Source organism: Tachypleus tridentatus, chromosome 1 (assembly GCF_004210375.1).
Source record: "Tachypleus tridentatus isolate NWPU-2018 chromosome 1, ASM421037v1, whole genome shotgun sequence".
NCBI classification, from domain to species: Eukaryota; Metazoa; Arthropoda; class Merostomata; order Xiphosura; family Limulidae; genus Tachypleus; species Tachypleus tridentatus.
Genome location: NC_134825.1, coordinates 136,449,472 through 136,469,944, shown reverse-complemented (window position 1 = coordinate 136,469,944; position 20,473 = coordinate 136,449,472). Strand labels below are relative to the sequence as shown.

Sequence of the window (20,473 nt, the reverse complement as noted above, 5' to 3'; positions counted from 1 at the left end):
TATGCCTAATAAGTTCTACTTTTAAAGCACAGATGAACATTTTGTGTATGGTTGTCATTGATGCAGAACTGGAAGACAGTGATTTTGTCATAGAAGATGAAGGTCTCTTAGACCTAAGACTACTTGGTAGAGATGATAGATACAAAGAAATCAACATCAGTAAAGAACTGACTGGCAAGTAAGAAGTTAAGACAGTGCTAGAGGCTGGAATCATTAAGTATTTGAATTCAGTCTGCTGTACACCAGTTGCAATCATGAAGAAGAATGATAGCTCACACTACTTTTGCATAGATTTTCAGAGTTGAATTTCATGGTGAACTTTTACTCTGTCCAATGGGTAATACAGAGGTTGTTGTGGTGAAACTAGATGAGGCCAAGTTATTTTCTACTATCAACCTTAATAGAGGCTAAGATGGAGATAGAGTCTAAAGAGAATACAGTCTTTGTAACATTAGATGGATGCTATCAGTTCAAGAGGTTACCATTTGAGTGAGTGAACTCAACAAGGATATTCAACCACATGATCTGGAAGATGTACAAAACTGTCAACATTGAGCATTAAGTGAACAATGTTCTGACCCACATAGCCAGATGCATAGAGCACCTGAAAACTCTTAGAGAGCTGTTTGGATGAGTAAGTGCAACAAGTCTTACCATCAGACCATCTAAGTGCTACATTAACTATTATGTGCCAGACATTATTGAATACAAGGTGGATGACTGATGGATAGCCATGGAAAAGGAAAAGTTCCAACTCTGATGACCAAGCAGCACAACAGATCCTTCATGTGTATCAGCAACAAAACTTCTGAAAATTTAGAATAACATTATATTTGCCATTTGAAAATTCCAGAACTACTTCTACAAGAAGACATTTACCATCCAGACAAATTACATTATGTAGCAAAATTTTTACTTTCTCTTATTTCTTGAGAAGAAAGTGTTATTTCTCAATTGCTTATGCCTAAAGTAAATGGAAAAGACCTATTTTTCTCATCAAACTTTGCTTTTGTGACCTGGGAAATGAAATTTTCAGATTTACCCATTTTCCAGAACATTTCAGGTAGATTCAGTGTTGAGTAGCTGATAGAGAATTTTCTTGAATTTTCTATAGAAATATATATATATATATATATACAGGGTCTCACCACTCACCACTTCAGTTTAGTTCTAGCTGCTTAAGTGAACACACAGACCTATACAAGGAGGCTTTACCAAGTTTCCATGATATCTTTGCTTTTGGGACAACGGGACACCACAGTGTGCTACAACAGGAAGCACTGGCCATAACAGACCGAGTTCTCTGTGGAGAAGCACAATGTCAAGTGTGAGCCATTGGTGGACCTCCAGAAGGTGTTGTTCCCACTATTGCACATAAAATTGGGTCTTATGAAACAATTTGTCACAGTGTTTGATAAGGAGTCTGCTGCCTTCAAGTACCTTAAAGACCTCTTCCCTAAGCTGTTTGAAGCAAAGGTCAAAGCTGGTGTCTTTGTTGGACCACAAATAAAGAAGATCCTGGAGTGCACATAATTCTCCAAGAAGCTCACTAGGAAGGAAAAAAAAAAAAGGGGCAGCTTTGTTGCAGTGGTTCGGGGACAATCAAAAGATCAAAAATTATGTGGAACTGGTTAAGGCTTTTGTAAAGAGCTATGGCAAAATAGGCTGCAGGATGTCCTTGAAAGTCCGTATCCTTGACATTCATCTTGATAAATTCAAGAACATGGGAGCATACTCAGAGGAGCAAGGTGAGCACTTCCACCAAGATATACTGGACTTTGAACACCACTACTAAGGAGCATATAACAAAATAGTCATGGGAGACTATATTTGGGGGCTGATATGTGAAAGTGGTTTGCATTACAGTCTCAAATCTCAGAAAAACTACTCACTTCTAAACATTTTTGTTTAATTTTGTATAACTTTAGTATAAATACATGGAAATCTTGATTCATATGTTGTTTTATTCAAACATTATTTAAAGAAAATCTGCAAATTTGCCCATTTTACACAGAAAATAGGTTAATTTCTAAATTTCATTATCCAGGTCACAAAAGCATACTTTGAAGGGAATAATGGCCATTTTCTGTACTTTTACAACATAAGCAATTAAGAAATAACACATACTATCCAGAAACAAAATTTGTGTTACACAGTGTTGTCACCACTTGCATACATCCAGAGGTACAAAATCATCAGTAAGAGGATCATCAGGTGGGCATTGTTGCTCGAGAATCAACAGTTCTGAATTGAAGCTATCATGTGGGATGCAGACTTTAATGAAAACAGATGATTATTTGAAGCTCTGATTACAACTGTGGTGATTAACTGCCAAATGAACATTTATATATACATTTCCCTTATTTTAACATATTTTAAAATAAGTGTGCTGTGTACAAGCTGTCTCTGTAAGACCTCAGAGAGGATGGTTAATACTTGTCTTGTTTTGTTTCTCAAATCAAACAACCTCCTCTTGCACACCCAATGTGGGTTCCATAGACAGTACTCTATCATGGGTCACATGATACAACTTGAAATATTGGTCAGTAAAGCCTTTATCAAGTGACATCTTGTGTCAGTATTCTTTGACCTAGAGAAAGCTTATGATACTATGTGGAGGTATGGCATTTTGTGATACCTCCATTTATATGGATTGTGTGGCCATTTGTCCATTTTTGTTAAACATTTTTTAATGAGCAGGAAATTCCAAGTTCATGTGAGTTTGACATTTTCCCATTCTTTTTTACAGGAACTTGAAGTTCCTCATGGCTGTATCTTGAGTGTCACACTTTTCAGTATAAAGATTAATCCCATCACTAGACAACTCCCTGTTATTATTGCAAACAGGCTCTGTCAAAAATTTCCACATTTCATGTCAGTCGTCAAGCATGAGGTTTATTCAGTGGCAATTACAGACTGCTCTCAATCATTTACTGAAGTAGACCACAGCAAATGGTTTTAACTTTTCTCTCTCCAAAACCTTTTGCATGCAATTTTGCTGCCAAGTAGGTATTCACCCTAATCCTGAACTTGGTGCAGTTGCGCTTCCCGTGGTCCTTGAGGGAAAATTCTTGGGGCTTATAGTTGACTCTAAGCTGACCTTTATGCTTCACATCAAGCAACTACAAATCAAGCGTACAAGGGCACTGAACCTCCTCCGTGTCCTCTCTTCCACCTCTTGAGGAGCAGATTGATGTGATATGCTAAAGATATATCGTACTCTCATTCAGTTGAAACTGGACTATGGGTCTTTGGTCTATGGCTCTCTCTGGACCTTGGCCTTGAAGATGCTGGACCCTGTTTGCCATCTGGGGCTCAGGCTGTGCATGAGGGCTTTCTGCACTTCTACAGTCCAGAGTGTACATTGATATACACAGACTCTCGTGAACCTCCTCTTCACCTCTGCCATTTGCAACTGTTTTTATTATATGCTTCAAAACTTTGTTCCTTACCAAAGCATTCCACTTGGGGTTGTGTTTCCCTTCCCTGGTGGGCTATGCTTTTTCAGAACAGACAATTTGCCATTGTTCCTTTTGGCCTTCGTATCCAGGCACAGTTGGATGAGTTGAGTCTGTCCTTGGATAACATTGCTGTATCTACTGGCCATCCAATCCCACCATGGCTTTTTACAGTTCCCATATGTGACCTATCTTTAAGTCATCTGAGAAAAGCAGATACTTCCATTTGGAAGTACCATCAGTTATTTGTTGAACTTCTTTCGAACCATCCTTCTATTCCCATTTACATGGATGATGCAAAGTCAGGTGACTCTTAATATAGCTCTTAGTTTTCCAACAAGTTTAGTAAATTTTGTTGTACATGTGTTTCAAAATGACAGTTGTTTCTGTAATTTATGTTATGCAGTTTTTTAACTCATAGTGAGAATTAATAGCCTATGTCACTATAACATTTGTACTCAAAGACATATTTACATGATAATTTTGTATATTGTATAAAGATTTGTATTATTTCATAACTTTTAAGAACAGACTAGCCCGTACCTGTGGAAGGCCAGTTCGTGTCTTGGGGTGGTACCATTCACATCCACACATTACAGTATGGCCATCCCATGTTGGTAAGTATGAATAGAAAGACAAAAAATGTATGCAGATCATCACTAATTAATTTGTTAAATGTGTTTGTTTATTCACAGGTTGGTGTGTTCTGTGAACCATGTAGAAGCATGCCTTTATCAATTAAATGAGTTGAATTTGGTCAGAGTTGCTCCTGGAAAACTGTTTTTTTAATTAATGCAATTATAGTAAATGTTTGAGTTAACTTATCAACATTAAAAATGAAATGTTGCTATTAAACAAGAATATGTTAACATATTTCTGCTTGCACATTAACAAAATAATTAAACCCATCAGTATTAAATAACTAAAGGAAATCAGCACTTCAGTAAATGAATATATAGCACATACCAATTAATTTACCTTTAATGTATTTTTGATAAATAATGACAAACAATAGACTTCATTTGCATGGTTCACTTTCACACCTTTGTGGAACTCTTATATTTGCATACCATCTGTGAGAAATATACCACCTTTTTATTTTTGATTTGACAAACAATAGACTTCATTTCAAGTTCGACTTCATTTGCATGGTTCACTTTCACACCTTTGTGGAACACTTTTATTTGCTGTGAGAATTTGCTGTTTTAGGCCAAATAATGGCCCAGCAACAGGCACCTGGTAAATGTAAATTTCAATAAATAATTGTATGATTTCTAAGAAGTAACATAATTTTTAATGATGTTAAATTTAGTTTGCTACACCATCTCTCATTTCAATAAGTAAAGATATCTTGACTCTCAGATGAAGTCACAATAAGATTACAGTTGCAAACAGTGCAGATAGTGCACCAAGTACAGTGTTTATTTAAAAACTCTAGTATAAATTCATGGCTTTAACTATAACTATAAGTTAAAAATTTCCACCAATGAATCTATTTCACAAAAACAAAGAACACTAGATTATTCAACTCATCAATAGTACTTCACCATCACTCAAAGCATCAGAACCAAATTAATTGTAACCTTTCACACACATGCACAAAATAAATTAGAAGAGTTCAAGCTGGCAGCACACATTTTGTAATGAGGTGAGTCAATCCTCAGCTTCACAGCTTTAGCCAGTAAGAAACTTTGCTACAAAAACTATTTCTGTGCTTCTAACTTAATTTCAGAGATATCATAATCTTATACAGTAATTTACAGAGAAGTGTCATTCAAAGTTTATTTTTTAGATTCACTCATCTGCCTCAAATCAAAATATAAACAACTTTATAAAGTTTATTGTTGCAGAAGAAGAGTTCTACCAGTTCTTTTCTTCATACATTTTAAACTTAATTAAGATATCATCTAAACATTAAAGTATTTGATATTTAAATAGTCAAGATTTTCTGAAAGATTGGTCACAGTGATTCCTTTATCACATTATTTTACACTTTTCAGTAAGAGTAATATAGAATAAAATAATAAAAATTTACCAGCAGCAATTAGAGTTCAACAAAATTAATTGCCAAGCTTCTTCAGTTGGTTGTTTTTCTCAAAACTTGTAATCAATACACATAGGATGATGGAAAATTCTTGGTGTTCTGAGACTTGTGTTTGCTATTATTTTTATAAGTGATGTTTATGTTTCCTTTACTGTTACCTTATGTTATTACTTTGTTAGAATAATTGGCTGGAATGTCATAATTTTGCAAAAAAAAAAAAAAGAACATAGAAACATTGTGGTGCATAAGATGTACATTCAATTTATCAAACAGTAATGAGCATTAAACTTAAGAGGTTAAACTTTTTGCATTAGTTTGGTCAAAGTGTGCATCTCACAACCTTTTATTGTTACATTCAAAATTTAAACCTGTTTATTATCAGTGTATGAATAAACTTAACATCAAAGCAAAGTTAATAGATTAACCTGTTCAGTGCCATAGACGAGATAAATCGTCCAAGTCGATCGGTAACACAGTACCACGGACGAGTTAATTTCTTTCTCAATAATACCTAACTTCAACGCTAGATGTCAGCATCATACATGCATTTGACCTACTTACAAATTGTTTCACTTTCGATCCAAAATGGCATCACGAAATAAAGTTACAAAATGAAGAAGCATTAGAGATGTATTTTGAACTTGGTTCGGAGTTGCTGTGGCAGCTGAAATACTTGGCAGTCAACAGGTTAAGTTTCAAGTTTTTAATTTCTTAATGAATTTCATAAATCTTCAACCTCTTCTAGTATGAGAACTGTGACTTTTGCTCTTTGTCTTTTTTTTTTTATTCTGAGAAGTGCAGAATTTAAATTACTCATTATAATATATTTATTACTTAAGCAGAGAATAATTTTCATAGTCTTCAATTGTATTTGGTTACAGGGTCATAAACTAGAAAACTAGACTTCTCCTTCCCCATCTGCTTGCCAAATCCTCTCTTTCACAAATTGCCAATAATTGTCTTTTACATTTAATACTATATTATTTATAATCAGTAGAAAGCCAAAGTTTTAATCTGTCAAATTATTATTCTATGACCTTGTTTTCCATACAGAAAGTTGTTTATTTTGCTTCCAGTTCAAATTTTATTCCCATGGAAAACATATTAATGAACTTAGCTGAATTATATAATGGTTCTTATCACACAGAAAGCCATAAAATTTATTATAACTGTAGGACATTGTCTAGTTTTTACATTTTTTTATTCTATGTTCTTAGGTGCATCATTTAATTTAATAAAATTACTTATTACAGTAGTACCATTACTATGAAAAGTAGGGTTAAGTTTCATTATCATTCGAATGGAAAAAAAATACAAATAACAACTATATATTTTTTGTTTTTCATGAGTATTCATTATTTTTTATTATAAAAGTAACTTAAGTGTAAAATTAGGAATGTATTGATTAGATAAGGTTAGATTATATAAAAATGATAACAAAGATTTGTATCATATGCTGACAAGTAGTCATGTATTATGTAATTTGATATGGTAATAAAAGTTAGAAGTTTACAATTGATTTACAGTTTGTGTGGCAGAATTTTTAGCAAGACATGATTTAAAAGGAAATAACACAAAATTAAGTACAAATAAATGTATGCTGTTACAAGATTTATAGTTAGGATACAAAATTGTGGTTTCCTATTACAATATGCAGTCCTTTCAGAAAGAAAAAAAGAGGGTAATTTAGAATAAAAAGATTAGAATTACTTATTTTATTTATGATGATTACAAGGTTGATCAAATTGGCCAACCCTGTATGGAGTCATAATATAGAAAAGAAGAGATAGAATATAAAGTTTCTGAAAAAAAACAACAAAAAACAATCAATATTTATTTAGGAGATTTTATGAAGTACATGATTGATATTTGAAAATTTATAAGAGTAAAATAATTTTTAATCTTAACAAGAAAATCAGTTTGCACATGGAACAGTTAACACTCTGACACTATATAATTGCAAACAAAGTTTTAGTAAAAATACTTAATTAAATATCTCAATTCGTTTTTATGTGCAAAAGACTTTTTGATATTTCCTGACAGTTTGCCAAATATTGTAAAGATATATTAAATACATTGAGTTGTACTATAAAGACCACCATAGTTACATGGTAGTTACAAGGTTGTATAAAATACACAATTTCACTGTGATAGGGTTAAATGAATTTATTTAAATAAAATTCATTACATTTTGTAGATTCTAAATTCTATATCTGTTGTAATTTTCTGAACATAAACACTCCTAAACATAATACAATATCACCCTAAATAAGATACATCTAGACTTTTGAAATACTGCAATCCTTTTAGGACATGGAACTTAGAGTATCCATGTAATTGGTAATTATGTGTTTGTCATAATACTTGCTATTTTTGCAATTATTGCTGACAAATAAACATTGTCAAAAATGTAAGAGTATCCTTAACCCTCAAACAGCAGGAATGTTGTAGGTAGTAGCATCAATTGATGATAGCTGCCTTTTAAGGGTTACAAATGCTAAAAGTTTGTTTGCCTTGATGTTTGCTATGTATAAAAGCTGAAGCAACTATTTGAGGACACTGATTTGGACTCAAAATTAAAGGTTTCACCAAAAATTATTTGTTGTTTTGAATGTCAGACAACATAGGGATAACTAGTTTTTATTTCCAATCATTTTTAATGCACATGTAATTAAATTTTAAAAATCACAATACTAAGCTTTTTTATCTTTTTAACACCCCTAGGTGTGGATTCCTGTAAGTGGTGAGGGGACCTCCCAGGGAAGGTTCTGTTTTTTCAGGTAACCTACTCTGGGATCTAAACATCCACCCACGTGTTTGCCGTGCATGGCAACCCATGAAGGGGAGGAGAAGATCATGGTGGTTGAGGGGTCCAAACCTAACTCACCACTTTTGGCCTTGAATTCATGTAGATGGGTGGCCTTTGGTTGGCCCCCCTTGGGTCAATCGGCTGGTCCACTTGGGCTAGAGTCTTCCAAGTACCAGTGTTGGAAGTTCTCAATGGGTGTTGCAGACATTGTGTCTGATGCTGGTGTTTGGGTATAGTGCTCACAAAACCCTGGGATTGCTGCATTGTCCTTGCTTGACATTGTAGTGCCTCCCCTTGTAGGGCTTTATGGTGGGTGGGGTCAGTGAGCATCGAACTTTTTTTTTTTTTTCCTTTGAATCCTCCTAATAAAAATTTAAATAAAATAGTGAATAAACAGTCAACAGGTAAATGACCATATCTGATCAGCAATCTTCAACATCTGTACCACAAGTTGTACCTCATTTTCTCATCCTACATTCTCTTTCAGAGAAACCTTAATGGCAAATGCCCCTCTTTTTTTTTATTCAGAAGAGACTGGAAGGATTTGCTGGCTCTCCAAAGTCAGTAAAGAAGCTTCAATCTGGAGATATATTGGTTGAAACATCCACATCTCAACACAGTGAACTCCTCTTGAATTCAAAGGCAATTGGGAATGTACCGATTAAGGTTACCCTCATGCTACCTTTAATTCATCACGAGGAATTATTGTTGAGAGGGACTTGAAGAATGTCCCCAAGTCAGAGATTCTCACTGGTCTCTCCACTCAAGGTGTTTCTGCAGTGAGGCACATCTCCACTCGCAAAGATGGAGTTACACTGCCGACAGATATCCTTGTTTTGAAATTTACATCACCACATGCACCTGCCACCATCAAGGCAGGTTATCTAAATTGCAGGGTACAGCCGTACATTCCAAACCCTCTCCAATGTTTGCAATGTCAGAGGTTCGGCCACTCAAAGACGTCATGTCATGATTCCCTGACATGTGCTCGTTGTGGTGACAAGGACTACAATGCTTATGAGTGTGACATGGACCCACATTGTGTTAACTACAATGGTTCTCATCCTTTCTACTTTCGTTCTTGCCCTAAATGGTTGGAGGAAAAAGAGGTGCAGCATTTGAAAACAACTCATGACATTAGTTAACCTAAAGTTTGGAAATTGCTGTCCACCACTTCATCACAGACATATGCTGCTGCACTTTGTTCCACAACTACAGTGGGAGTGCAGACAGATCTCTTTGTGACTCCAAGAGAATTGTTCTCAAAACAAATGAAAAGCCCTTTGACCTCCATGGTTAAAAAGTTGATGAATCAACTTCTACACCCATCTCTGTTCCTCTCATACATTCCAACAAACCCCAAGATCCACATCCTTCAGTTTCAAATACAGGCATTTCTCCAGATACATCTTTTTATCCCACACCAAGATGCAAAACAGTCATTCGTTTACGTCCTCAGTCACTGGAATCTCCTTCCAACAACAAAGACCTGCCCAATCAACCCAGGGCAGGATCCACGGAGGTCGATAGACCTCCCATGAATAAGGACAGTAAGGAAAAAAGACATGATCATAAACAGAAGGGTTCTCCAGCCACTTCGCCTACATGTCATTAAAAATGGCCACCTTGATAAAATGAAACTGTCGAGGTTATGTTCTAATCTGGATGACATCAAAACACTGATTACTTTCTACCATCCTGTATGTCTTTCCTTAAAGAAGCGTTTCTGAAATCTGCTGATACAGTCACCTTTTGGCAGTTTTCTCCATACATAAATGACAGGCTATGTGATGGGGAGTACATGGAGGGATGGAACTGTTGGTTGATCAGCATGTGCTTACCCTGTCTTTGTGACACAACACACTTTGGAGGCCGTAGCCATCCATGTTTCCTTGAGTCATAACATCACTGTTTGTTTTCTCTACCTGTCCCCTGGAGAGACATGATCAATCAGACCTTTATGCTCTCGTTGAATAGTTGCCATCTCCCTTTCTTATCCTGGGGGATTTTAATGGACATTATCCACTCTGGGGAAGTGCTGTTGTTGACAGGAGGTGTCTCTCTGTAGAGAGTATGCTCTCTGATCACAATCTTTCTCTTTTCAATACTGGTTTTTCCATTTATTTTCACACACCTAGTCAGTCCTTTACCGCTATTGATCTGTCGGTTTGCTCCCCTTCATTATTCTTCCATTTTTCATGGAGGGTTAACAATAATCCACTAGGAAGTGATCATTTTCCAATACTTTTGAGAGAGACTGGCTGTGGTCAATGCCACCCTGCCCACATGCCCGGTGGAAGCTGGATCAGGCAGACTGGTCCATGCTCACTGCTCTTGCAGAACTTGATCCTGCCGTCATCTGTCAGTCATCAATAGTTGACTGTGTGGCAGCAGAAGCTGAGTGTATTATACAAGGAACTGCTCAATGTATTCTTAAAACCTTGACACGTTTTCTGTGGTGGAATCCTGCCTGCTACATGGCACAGAAGGCTCAGTACTTTCCGTAGATATCCCACACTTTCAAACTGCATCACTTTCCAGCAGACCTAGTTTCAAGGTCATATGGGACAGGGTTCAAAATATCAGTGGGCACTACAATTCTATCCTACTCTCTGATGGTGAAGAGGTAGCTGATGTCCAGAGTATTGCCGATACTCTAGGTGAAAGCTTTTGTCGGGCATCTAGCACTTCTGCTTGTTCCTCCACCTTCTTGGCCATCAAGAATCGAGCAGAGCATTCACCTCTTTCCTTTCGAACGGAGTGTCTCTTAGACTATAATCATCCGTTTACACTGGTGGAACTGAAAATGGCCTTTATCGGTTTGGCAGTACATCTTTTGGACCAGATGATGTTCAATGTGACATGCTGTGCTATCTATCTCCTGCTTTTCTTGATATTCTTCTAATTTTTTTTAACCGAATCTGGCAGGAGAATGTTTTTCCTAATTCCTGGCACCAGGCTATTATCTTACCTTTCTCTAAGCCTCGGAAAGATCCCAAGATTCCTTCAAACTACCGTCCAATTGCTTTGACGAGCTGTCTCTGTAAGACATTAGAGAGGATGGTTAATGCTCATCTTGTTTGGTTTCTCAAATCAAACAACCTCCTCTTGCCCACCCAGTGTGGGTTCTGATGACAGTATTCCACCATGGACAACCTAATTCAATTCTTGTATCAATATTCTTTGACATTGAGAAGGCTTATGATACAACAATGAGGTATAGCATTTTGGGAGACCTCCATATATATGGGTTATGTGGCCATTTACCCATGTTTATTAAAAAAATTTTTAACAGACAGGAGATTCCAAGTTCGTGTGTATTCAACACTTTCCAGTTCTTTTCTACAGGAACTTGGAATCCCTCAGGAAGTGTCATACTTTTCAATATAAAGATTAATGCCATCACTGAACAACTTATTCTCACTGTTGCAGACGGGCTCTACAAACTGTTCTCAGTCGTGTACTGAAGTGGACCATGGTGAACGGCTTTAATTTCTCTCTCCCTAAAACCGTTTGCATGCACTTTTACTGCCAATGGGGTATTCACCCTGATCCTGAACTCCATATCGGTGAAGTTTTGCTGCCAGTGGTCTCTGGTTCTTGAGGCTTATCTTTGACCGTAAGCTGATCTTTATACCACACTTAAAGCAGCTACAGGTCAAATGCACAAGAGCACTCAACATTCTCTGTGTTCTCTCTTTCACCAGTTGGGGGAACGGGTCAATGTTCTATGTTAAAGATATATTATGCTCTTATTCGACCGAAATTCGACTATGGATCAATGTTCTATGGCTCTGCCAGACCCTTGGCCTTAAAGATGCTGGACCCCATTCATTATCAAGGACTTCGATTCTGCACTGAGGCTTTCTGCACCTCCCCAGTTCAGAGCTTATACGTAGAATCTCATGAACCTTCTTTGCACCTACGCACTCGCGTGGATGGGTATTTCTTGTTTTATAAGCAGCATAGAAACCCCAATGTGATCGTTCACAAGATTGTCTTGTTTCTGGCAAATTTAAAAGAACTAAAACTGTGAATCAAAAATTTAGGAAAGAGTATAGTGCAAAATATCCGGTCATTGCATCAAAAGTCATTTATCTTTAACATCTACTTCTCTCCAGTTTTTTTTTATACCAGGCCAGGTTGGTATTTGCGGGAATGAGCTCGCCGACACTGTAGCTACGTCTATTTGCTCTGGCACTATCACTGCTGTGCCTGTTCCATACATGGACTATAGTCCTGTATTTAGGGCTCGGCTCCATGCCAGTTGGCAGTCGACTTAAAGTGAGCAAAGCGACAACAAGCTTTTTTCAAATAAAACCCTATATTGGGCTTTGGCCATCCAGCTTCCATAAGATTCGGAAGGAGGAAGTTGTCCTAACTAGACTACGCATTGGTCACAGTTCTTTAACTCATCGTTTTCTTTTATCTGGAACTGATGCACCAGTGTGTAGTTTGTGTAACACTCAAATCACTATCAGCCACATTTTACTTTCTTGCCATCGTTACGATTCTCAATGACAGCACTATTTTAAACATGTTTTTTTCCCAGGGTTTATCTGTAACATTGGACAGTGTTATTGGTGATGGGGACACTGTCCATCTTGATAAAGTTTTTAATTTTTTAATGGCCATTAATCTTTTTAAAAGTGTTTTATATTTCTTCATTAAACCTTTTTTTATTGTGGTTCCATTTAAGAGTCACAATCTCTCTAGTTTGATTTGAAATTAAAAAATGGCTGTAACATTAAATAACTCGACACCAGGACTGGAAAGGCCAATTTCATGTGTCTAACACTGCTGTTTGAACTACCCGTTAGTAGTCTTGGCGAGTTATTATTACACTTTTGCTGCATGCCTTTTAATACTTTTTTTACTTTACTCTTTGATAATGGCTGTAATAACACACAACCTGGAACCAGGACTGGAAAGGCCAACTTCAGGTACTGATGGTGGTTCTTGTACTTACCTGTTAGTCTTCCTTGCAGGTTATGATAGTTATTATTATGCTACAGAAAGTCCATTATAACTTCTCTTTCTGTAGTTTCTCTCAACATTGTAGACTGGATGTCAACATTGGTTTTATGCCATATATTTTTTAATTGCTGTTTTGTTTTACCTTCATTTCCTTTTATGAATTTTACTACAGGGTGGCCTGTAAGTCACTACCTATCCATATGTTATTATGTTATATTCAATTATGCATGTACTATAAATTTGTTTCCTCTCTTTCAGAGAAATATGGCCGATATAAGCGCATTTACACTTGAAGAGCATATTGAAACATGGCATTGCATAATATTACGCAGCAAGAATGAGGGACAGCACACAGATACAGTGGATGCATAAGATATATGGATGGGTAGGGACTTACAGGCCACTCTATACATTTACTATTACTTTTATCTTTTTACTGGATGCTTGGCAAGTTATTATTACAATTTTGCTACATGTCTTTTCAAACTTTTATTAATTTACTTTCTGATAATGGCTGTTATGACACATAACCCAGAACCAGGACTGGAAAGGCCAATTTCACATGACTGACGATGGTTCTTGTACTTACCTGTTAGTCTTCCTGGCGGGTTATGATAATTACCATTATGCTATGGAAAGTCTTTTACAACTTCCTTTACTCTGGTTTCTCTCTTAATATTGTAAACTAAATGTCAACATTGGTCTTATGCTATTTATGTTTTTCAGTGCTGTTTTGTTTTACCTTCATTTCCTTCTGTGTATTTTATTACATTTACTTTTACCTTTTTACTGGATGTTTGGCACACATAGCCTAGCTGCTTTGTGCTATAAAACACTAAATCAACCAACCAACCAACCTTTTAACTCAAAAATCATGTTTAAACATAACTGAAATGATTAAAAGAGGAGAAATTCCTCATTTATGCCTTTGAAGTAGGAAGAATGAATAAAACATACCATCAAAATGCAATGTTACTAGTTTTGGTATTACTGTATGTAAATGTATTAGCTTATGGTAACAGGATCATCACTATATAGCTATGTTTTTGTGGCTGACAAAAAATAGGTACAATTTAGCAGGGGGCTTTATCATGTTGTCTATAGCCACAATATCTGTTTTATTCATAGCTAATTTTGGACATTATTGAACTTCAATGTCACATTGCCACTTAGTTATTTTACTAGCATACAATGTTAGAATGGCATATTGCTGTATCTGTTATAAAAATACAAGCAATATATTTTTCTTATTCTCTTTCATTATCATTTCCATAACATCAATGATTCTCAGTCTACTACCACTTGCAACTGCTTGAAAAATTATTTTAACACATTTTTCAAGTATTATTTGACATTTTTGTTTCAGCTGTTTTAGGTTAGAAACATGAAAAATGTGATTTAATTGCTTAATCAATGTAACTGATTGATTACCCATGAGCAGCAGATACATTGATTATTGTCTCATAAATTGTTTAGTTAATTAAAATTATAATTAATTTTTAAGCGTTACAAAAAACACTAGCAAACAAAAATTATTGTTTTCAATTATTACTTTTTCAGTCATTCTAATAATTGTTCAATCAGAATTACCATTAACTTGATTACTGTGAAATTAATCAACTAATTGAAATTAGGGTATTCAAATTTTCACTGTTTTTGATTATTCCAATTATCTAAGTTATCAAAGTATTGACATCATATTTGTTTATATGTAGAAAGCTACATAATGGAGGTGACGCTTCATGCTTTGAGAGTCTAATGTATAATTTCCATTGCTGCTAAACTTGCTCATCCTGTCTTTGTTACTGTAAAACTACTAAAGCTATCTGCCATTGCCAATCTCTGGCTACTTAGTGTTAAATGAAATGTAAACATACTGCTTTTTTTTAAATATAATATTATGTTTCTAATTTATCATGTTATACGCACACTCAGTCATAGATCTAGGGTAGGGGTACAGGGTCTGAACCTGATTTTTATCCTTTTTTCAGAAATTAATTTTATTATTTGTGTTGTAGAGGAAGATGCAGATCTAGGGGAGGAGTTTTATGGGATTTGAATTCCTAAGTTTGTCTGAAATTAATAACTATTCTTTAATGTTATATAAATAGGTAATGATTAAGGATAGGGATCAAGAAGGATTGGATCCTACCCTCCTTTTTTTCCAGAAATTAACAATTGTATTCTTTGATATTGTGTAATCAGGTGCAGATATCAGGGAGGTGTTTGGACCCTCCTCTCCTTCATTTTCTGGCATTAATGACTGTATTCTTTAAATGTTATATAAACACACATGAAACTATTGAAAACAGTCTAAGTCGGACAAATTACTTACATCCATTCTTTTTTGTTGTGTTTTCCCATAATGTAATAAGTGTATTAATTCAAAATACAATAATAGAAACTTTTACAGTAAGCAGATTTTGATTTTTAATAATTACAGTATTTCATCCCAGTTCTTAAATTTCTGTTGTTATATTTTGAATGTATTGTTCAGTTCAAGAGGTTCCTCACAAAACTGTGTTAATTGATGTGCTATAATTCGGAACAAATTCGAAAATTATTGAAAACAATTTGACATCATTACACTCCATATAATAACAAAAGAACTTTATTGGCTGTTGTTGCTTTTATTTTATTGGGCTATTTACTGCCATAAATGCTTTATTTATGTTTAGAGAGATCAACATAGTTGAAGTGTACTGCAATTCAGCTGATATTGAAATGAGAAAGATGTTTTTATTTTGTTGGTGTCTAAAGTAAGTGAAAATGTGAAGGATATGAATGTGTAATTCATGGTTATGAATTATTTTATTATATAGTAACCAAAATTAATTTAGGCATCTAAATAATAACATGGCACTGTCTCTATTTTATCAATTGATATTAAACAGCAGACAAACTGTATAATAATTATGTGTATATATTACAGGTTTTTTTTCTTTTTCACCAAGAGTAAAATAACAAATGTGCAGCATATATGCCTAATTTTTCTGTTAATTGTCTATACCCTCTGCTGTAGACTGCAGTTTTTCCTGTTTAAGAGTCACTGGCAAACCAAAAAACTATAATATTAACATATTACTATTAAACAATTAGTTCATTATATAATATCAAATCATATATTATGCATAATACCATAATATTATTCATACATCTAAGTTAATTTAGGTTACTGTATGGCAATTTAGAAAAAAACAACTAAAAAATACCATAAATGTATTATATACACATCACCATTATAAAAAACCAGGCTGTAATTTAGATCAAATAATTACGAGGTCTTAAGGACACAACTTCTATTTTATATCTTTCCTTTGATGAAAATAAATCTGTAATATAATCTTTAAATAGTTTGTTTGCTGTATAATAACAAATTAGGTATAATGCTATAACTTTATTCACACACAAAAATTAATTTAGGTCACCACATAGTAAGGTAAGAAAAGGACCCTAAAACTCCACATTTATTATATACACATCACCATTATAAGATATTTAATCATATTTCCTTAGAAATAAGTGAAACTGTTGTCTATGGAAAAAGGTGTGGAGAATCCCATAATGTGTCAGTCATCTATGTCAAAGTATGTTTCAGTTTTAGCTTTGGTTAAAATGCAATTTGCAAAATAATGTAACAGCTTTTTGAATAAATTTGAAAATGGGCAGTGCTATAAATTTCTTTCTAAATATGAAATAATTATAACAATTTAATTTTAATTAAGTTCTAAATGTTTATTATTATGTATTTTTATGTAATTATTAATAACGTTACTAGAAGTCCCAGCACGGCTAGGTGGTAAAGGTGTCTGACTCACAGTCTGAGGGTCGTGGGTTCATATCACAATTCTACCAAACATATTCCCCTTTTCCACTGTGTCACAGTCAATCCCACTATTTGTTGGTAAAATAGTAGCATAAGAGTCAACAGGGGTAGTGATGACTAGCTGCCTTACCTTTAGTCTTTCACTGCTAAATTAAGGACATAAAGCCTTCACGTAACTTTGCATGAAATTCAAGACAAAAACACTTTACAGTAAATAAGGATATAAACTTTAAAATCACTGGATTATAATTTGACTAAACTTATCATTTCCAGAATACATTAATGTTATTTTAACTTTGACTTGTTTATATTACTATAGAACTATATAGTCAGCACAGGAAGGTCTCTTCTTTCATGTGAAAAAAGTGCTGTAAATGTAGTTATAAAAGGTTTTATAAAACTGTTAAAAGGTTAACTATTGTCATACCATGGTAAAAATGAAACATTACTACAGCTAGTATGGAGAACATAAATGTTATTACTTGTTAACATAATTTTACTATATTATTTGAATAAACTTTCTAGATTATTTTTATTCATTTCATAATAATTTTCATACTTTTTAAAATAATGCAACAAGTATAAAAGGTTGTTTATAAAATAAATTTGTTTTTATTCTAGCTATAAAAATATTTTTAACTTGCAGTCAACCTTTCTTTTAATAAGAACATGACTTTTTTGAATATTTAAGAACTTGTTTAAAAAGGTTTTATACATTTGATGAGTTTGTCCAGCTTATTCTCTTTCTCAGTTTACTTAAGATGATTCTTGTCTCATCTCTTCAAAATTTGCTTTCTTGAAAACACACTTTCTTATCTTCATATGTAGCAGAACATAAAATCTGAAGGCAATTACCCTGTAAGATGAATAAATGTCTTAGGTGAAGATAACTTCTACCTTGCCATATATTTTTGTTTTCTCTGGTCTTCCAGTTTTCATTATTAAGTACAGGAAAGATGAGGCATCAACACTATCACTTCCTTTAAATACCTCAGTTAGATACCCTATAACTTTTCCTTTTTCAGGAAAAAAACAAGTTCAGAGATTTTAACCTATCTTTGTGTGACAACTTTCTCATCCAAAATACCATCTTAGTATTCTGCCAATGAAACCTTTCAAAAATTTTCACGTCATTTTGAAGGTATGTAGCCCAAAACTGAATAAAATACTCCAAATGTGGCCTAATTAATGACATACACAATGACATTACAACCTATTTAGCCTTGTGTTCAATAATTATGGATACAATCTAAAATCCTATCTGCTCTGCCACTAGCAACAGCACATTGGTTGGATAGGTTAAGGAAATGATCAAAAGAACACAAATTTTTTTCTCCCATAACATTGTTAGTGTTATTTTAATCAAAATTAGGCTCATAATTCAGTTTGCTATATCCTGTATGCATTACCTTGAATTTATTGTAATTTAATGGTTGTCTGCTACTTATTAACCCATTGCACTGAGTAGTCTAATTCTTTCAAAGCCAGTGTCACTCAAAACTTTAATGCCATAGAAAATTTAAATAATCTGATAACCCCTCCTTTCATATATGTCATCAATGCAAATCAAAAAAAGAACCAAGGTTCTCATGCTGAGTGTTCATGTACTTCACTTGTGCAATTTATGTGGTTTGACCAAGCTCCATTTATAACAAGCTTCTGATTTCTTCTATCAAGCTAGTTTTTTATCTGGTGAGGCAACCTGTTTCTTACACCTACGAGGGTAACGTTTTTTTTAACAAGCCTTTTATGTGGTATTGTGTGAGATACTTTCTGAGAATCAACTTACACTAAATATACACCTGTATTCTTATCTAAATAAGCAGAAACTTCTTCAGAGAATGTGAAAAGATCAGTAAAGCAAGATTTGACCTTGAATACTTTTTTTTGTCATACTTTCAAACATTTTTTCCACCATTGATTTGAGATAAACATTCCTAATATTTCAGGGATAATTTTTATCACCTGCATTAAAAAGAGGTATAGCATTAGCCAATTTCCCTTTTTAGTTCACTATTCAAAGACCTTGAAAAAATGAATTGCAAGTAGCTGTCTACTTTATTCTTTAACATTTTTCAAAACCCATGGGTGTATAACTTCTGGTCCAGGAGTTTTATAATTCTCTAAACCTCACAATCTTTTGTTAATAAGCTCAGAATGAACATGGTCATTTTTAATCTTTTCCAACTACTAACTATTCAGTATGAGCAGTATTACATAAATCTTCATAAGTAAAAATTGACAAAGTAGAATTTAATAACCCAATGATTCCATGATTATTGTTCATTAATTTTTCTGAATCATCTTCCCAAACCCTACTCCCATTTTAACATTTTGTATACCCTTAGTTTATTCTAAGAAATCGTTATTTATTTTTATATTTTTAGTCAATTGTTTTTTGTATATACTTTTGCTATTTTCTAATTTCCCGTTTGACTGACTCTGTTTTTCTTCTGTAACCTTCGATTCATTACTGCCTGTTTAAATGCTTATAGTTATAATGCATCTCTTTTAATTTTATCCATTTTTGAGCCTATCAAGTTTTTAACTTGTAGTTATCTTTTTCTTCTATAACAGTGGTTCCCAACCTTTTTTATGCCCCGCACCCCTAAAACATTTTAATATGTTCCGCGCCCCTAACAGTAATTATTTATTTAAGAATAAAGGTGAAGGTGCCAAAACAAAATTTTATAATGTTATCTTGCACCCCCTGGAATGCTATCTCACACTCCCAAGAGGTGCAAGCACCCCTGGTTGGGAACCACTGTTCTATAAGGTACATGTCTTGAATATTTTAGAATTTATTTTAAAAATATTTCTGCATTTGATAATTTTGATAAGTATTCCAATTTTATTGGCCATTTCCTTATTTTAAAAGTTAACAGTAAGTCTAAAATATTATTGTTCATGCAGGATCCAAACCAGTTGTTGAAAATACCAATGACATCCTGAACAGTTTTTAAAATTCTGTCTCCCTTATGATTTGACTTCAACATTTCCCATTCTATATGCCTGAAATTAATATCTACCATAATTATAATCTTATTAACAGCTGATGTCTTTATCTCATTGTAGAGTTTCTCAATAATTTCATCAGTTCCATCTGATGATCAGTAATAAATTTCATCTAATAATCTTACCCCTTATATCCATTAATAGAAAGCAAATAGTTTCAACCTCATTGCTGTTAGCTTTGGTATCTTCAACTTGAACAGGCAGTAACTCACATTTGGCATATAAAGAAGGTACTTCATTTCTTTTTTCAGTAATCTATTTCTATTAAACTTTATTTAATTCCATATTTCAGAGAAATTTCTCTTATCAAAATTGTCTACATTTAGCCAGGTTTCACTCATTCC

At 34.1% G+C, this 20,473-nt stretch overlaps 1 protein-coding gene across 3 annotated transcripts in view; it reads left to right on the top strand.

The window, feature by feature from the left end:
* LOC143225090 (lys-63-specific deubiquitinase BRCC36-like) overlaps positions 1 to 20,473 on the top strand; it is a 77,065-nt gene that overhangs the window by 23,033 nt on the left and 33,559 nt on the right. For all 3 annotated transcript variants that reach the window (XM_076453856.1, XM_076453845.1, XM_076453867.1), the window contains exon 3: positions 3,989 to 4,075. In XM_076453856.1, coding sequence (XP_076309971.1) covers positions 3,989 to 4,075 — 87 coding nt within the window. The remainder of the gene's footprint in view (positions 1 to 3,988; positions 4,076 to 20,473) is intronic.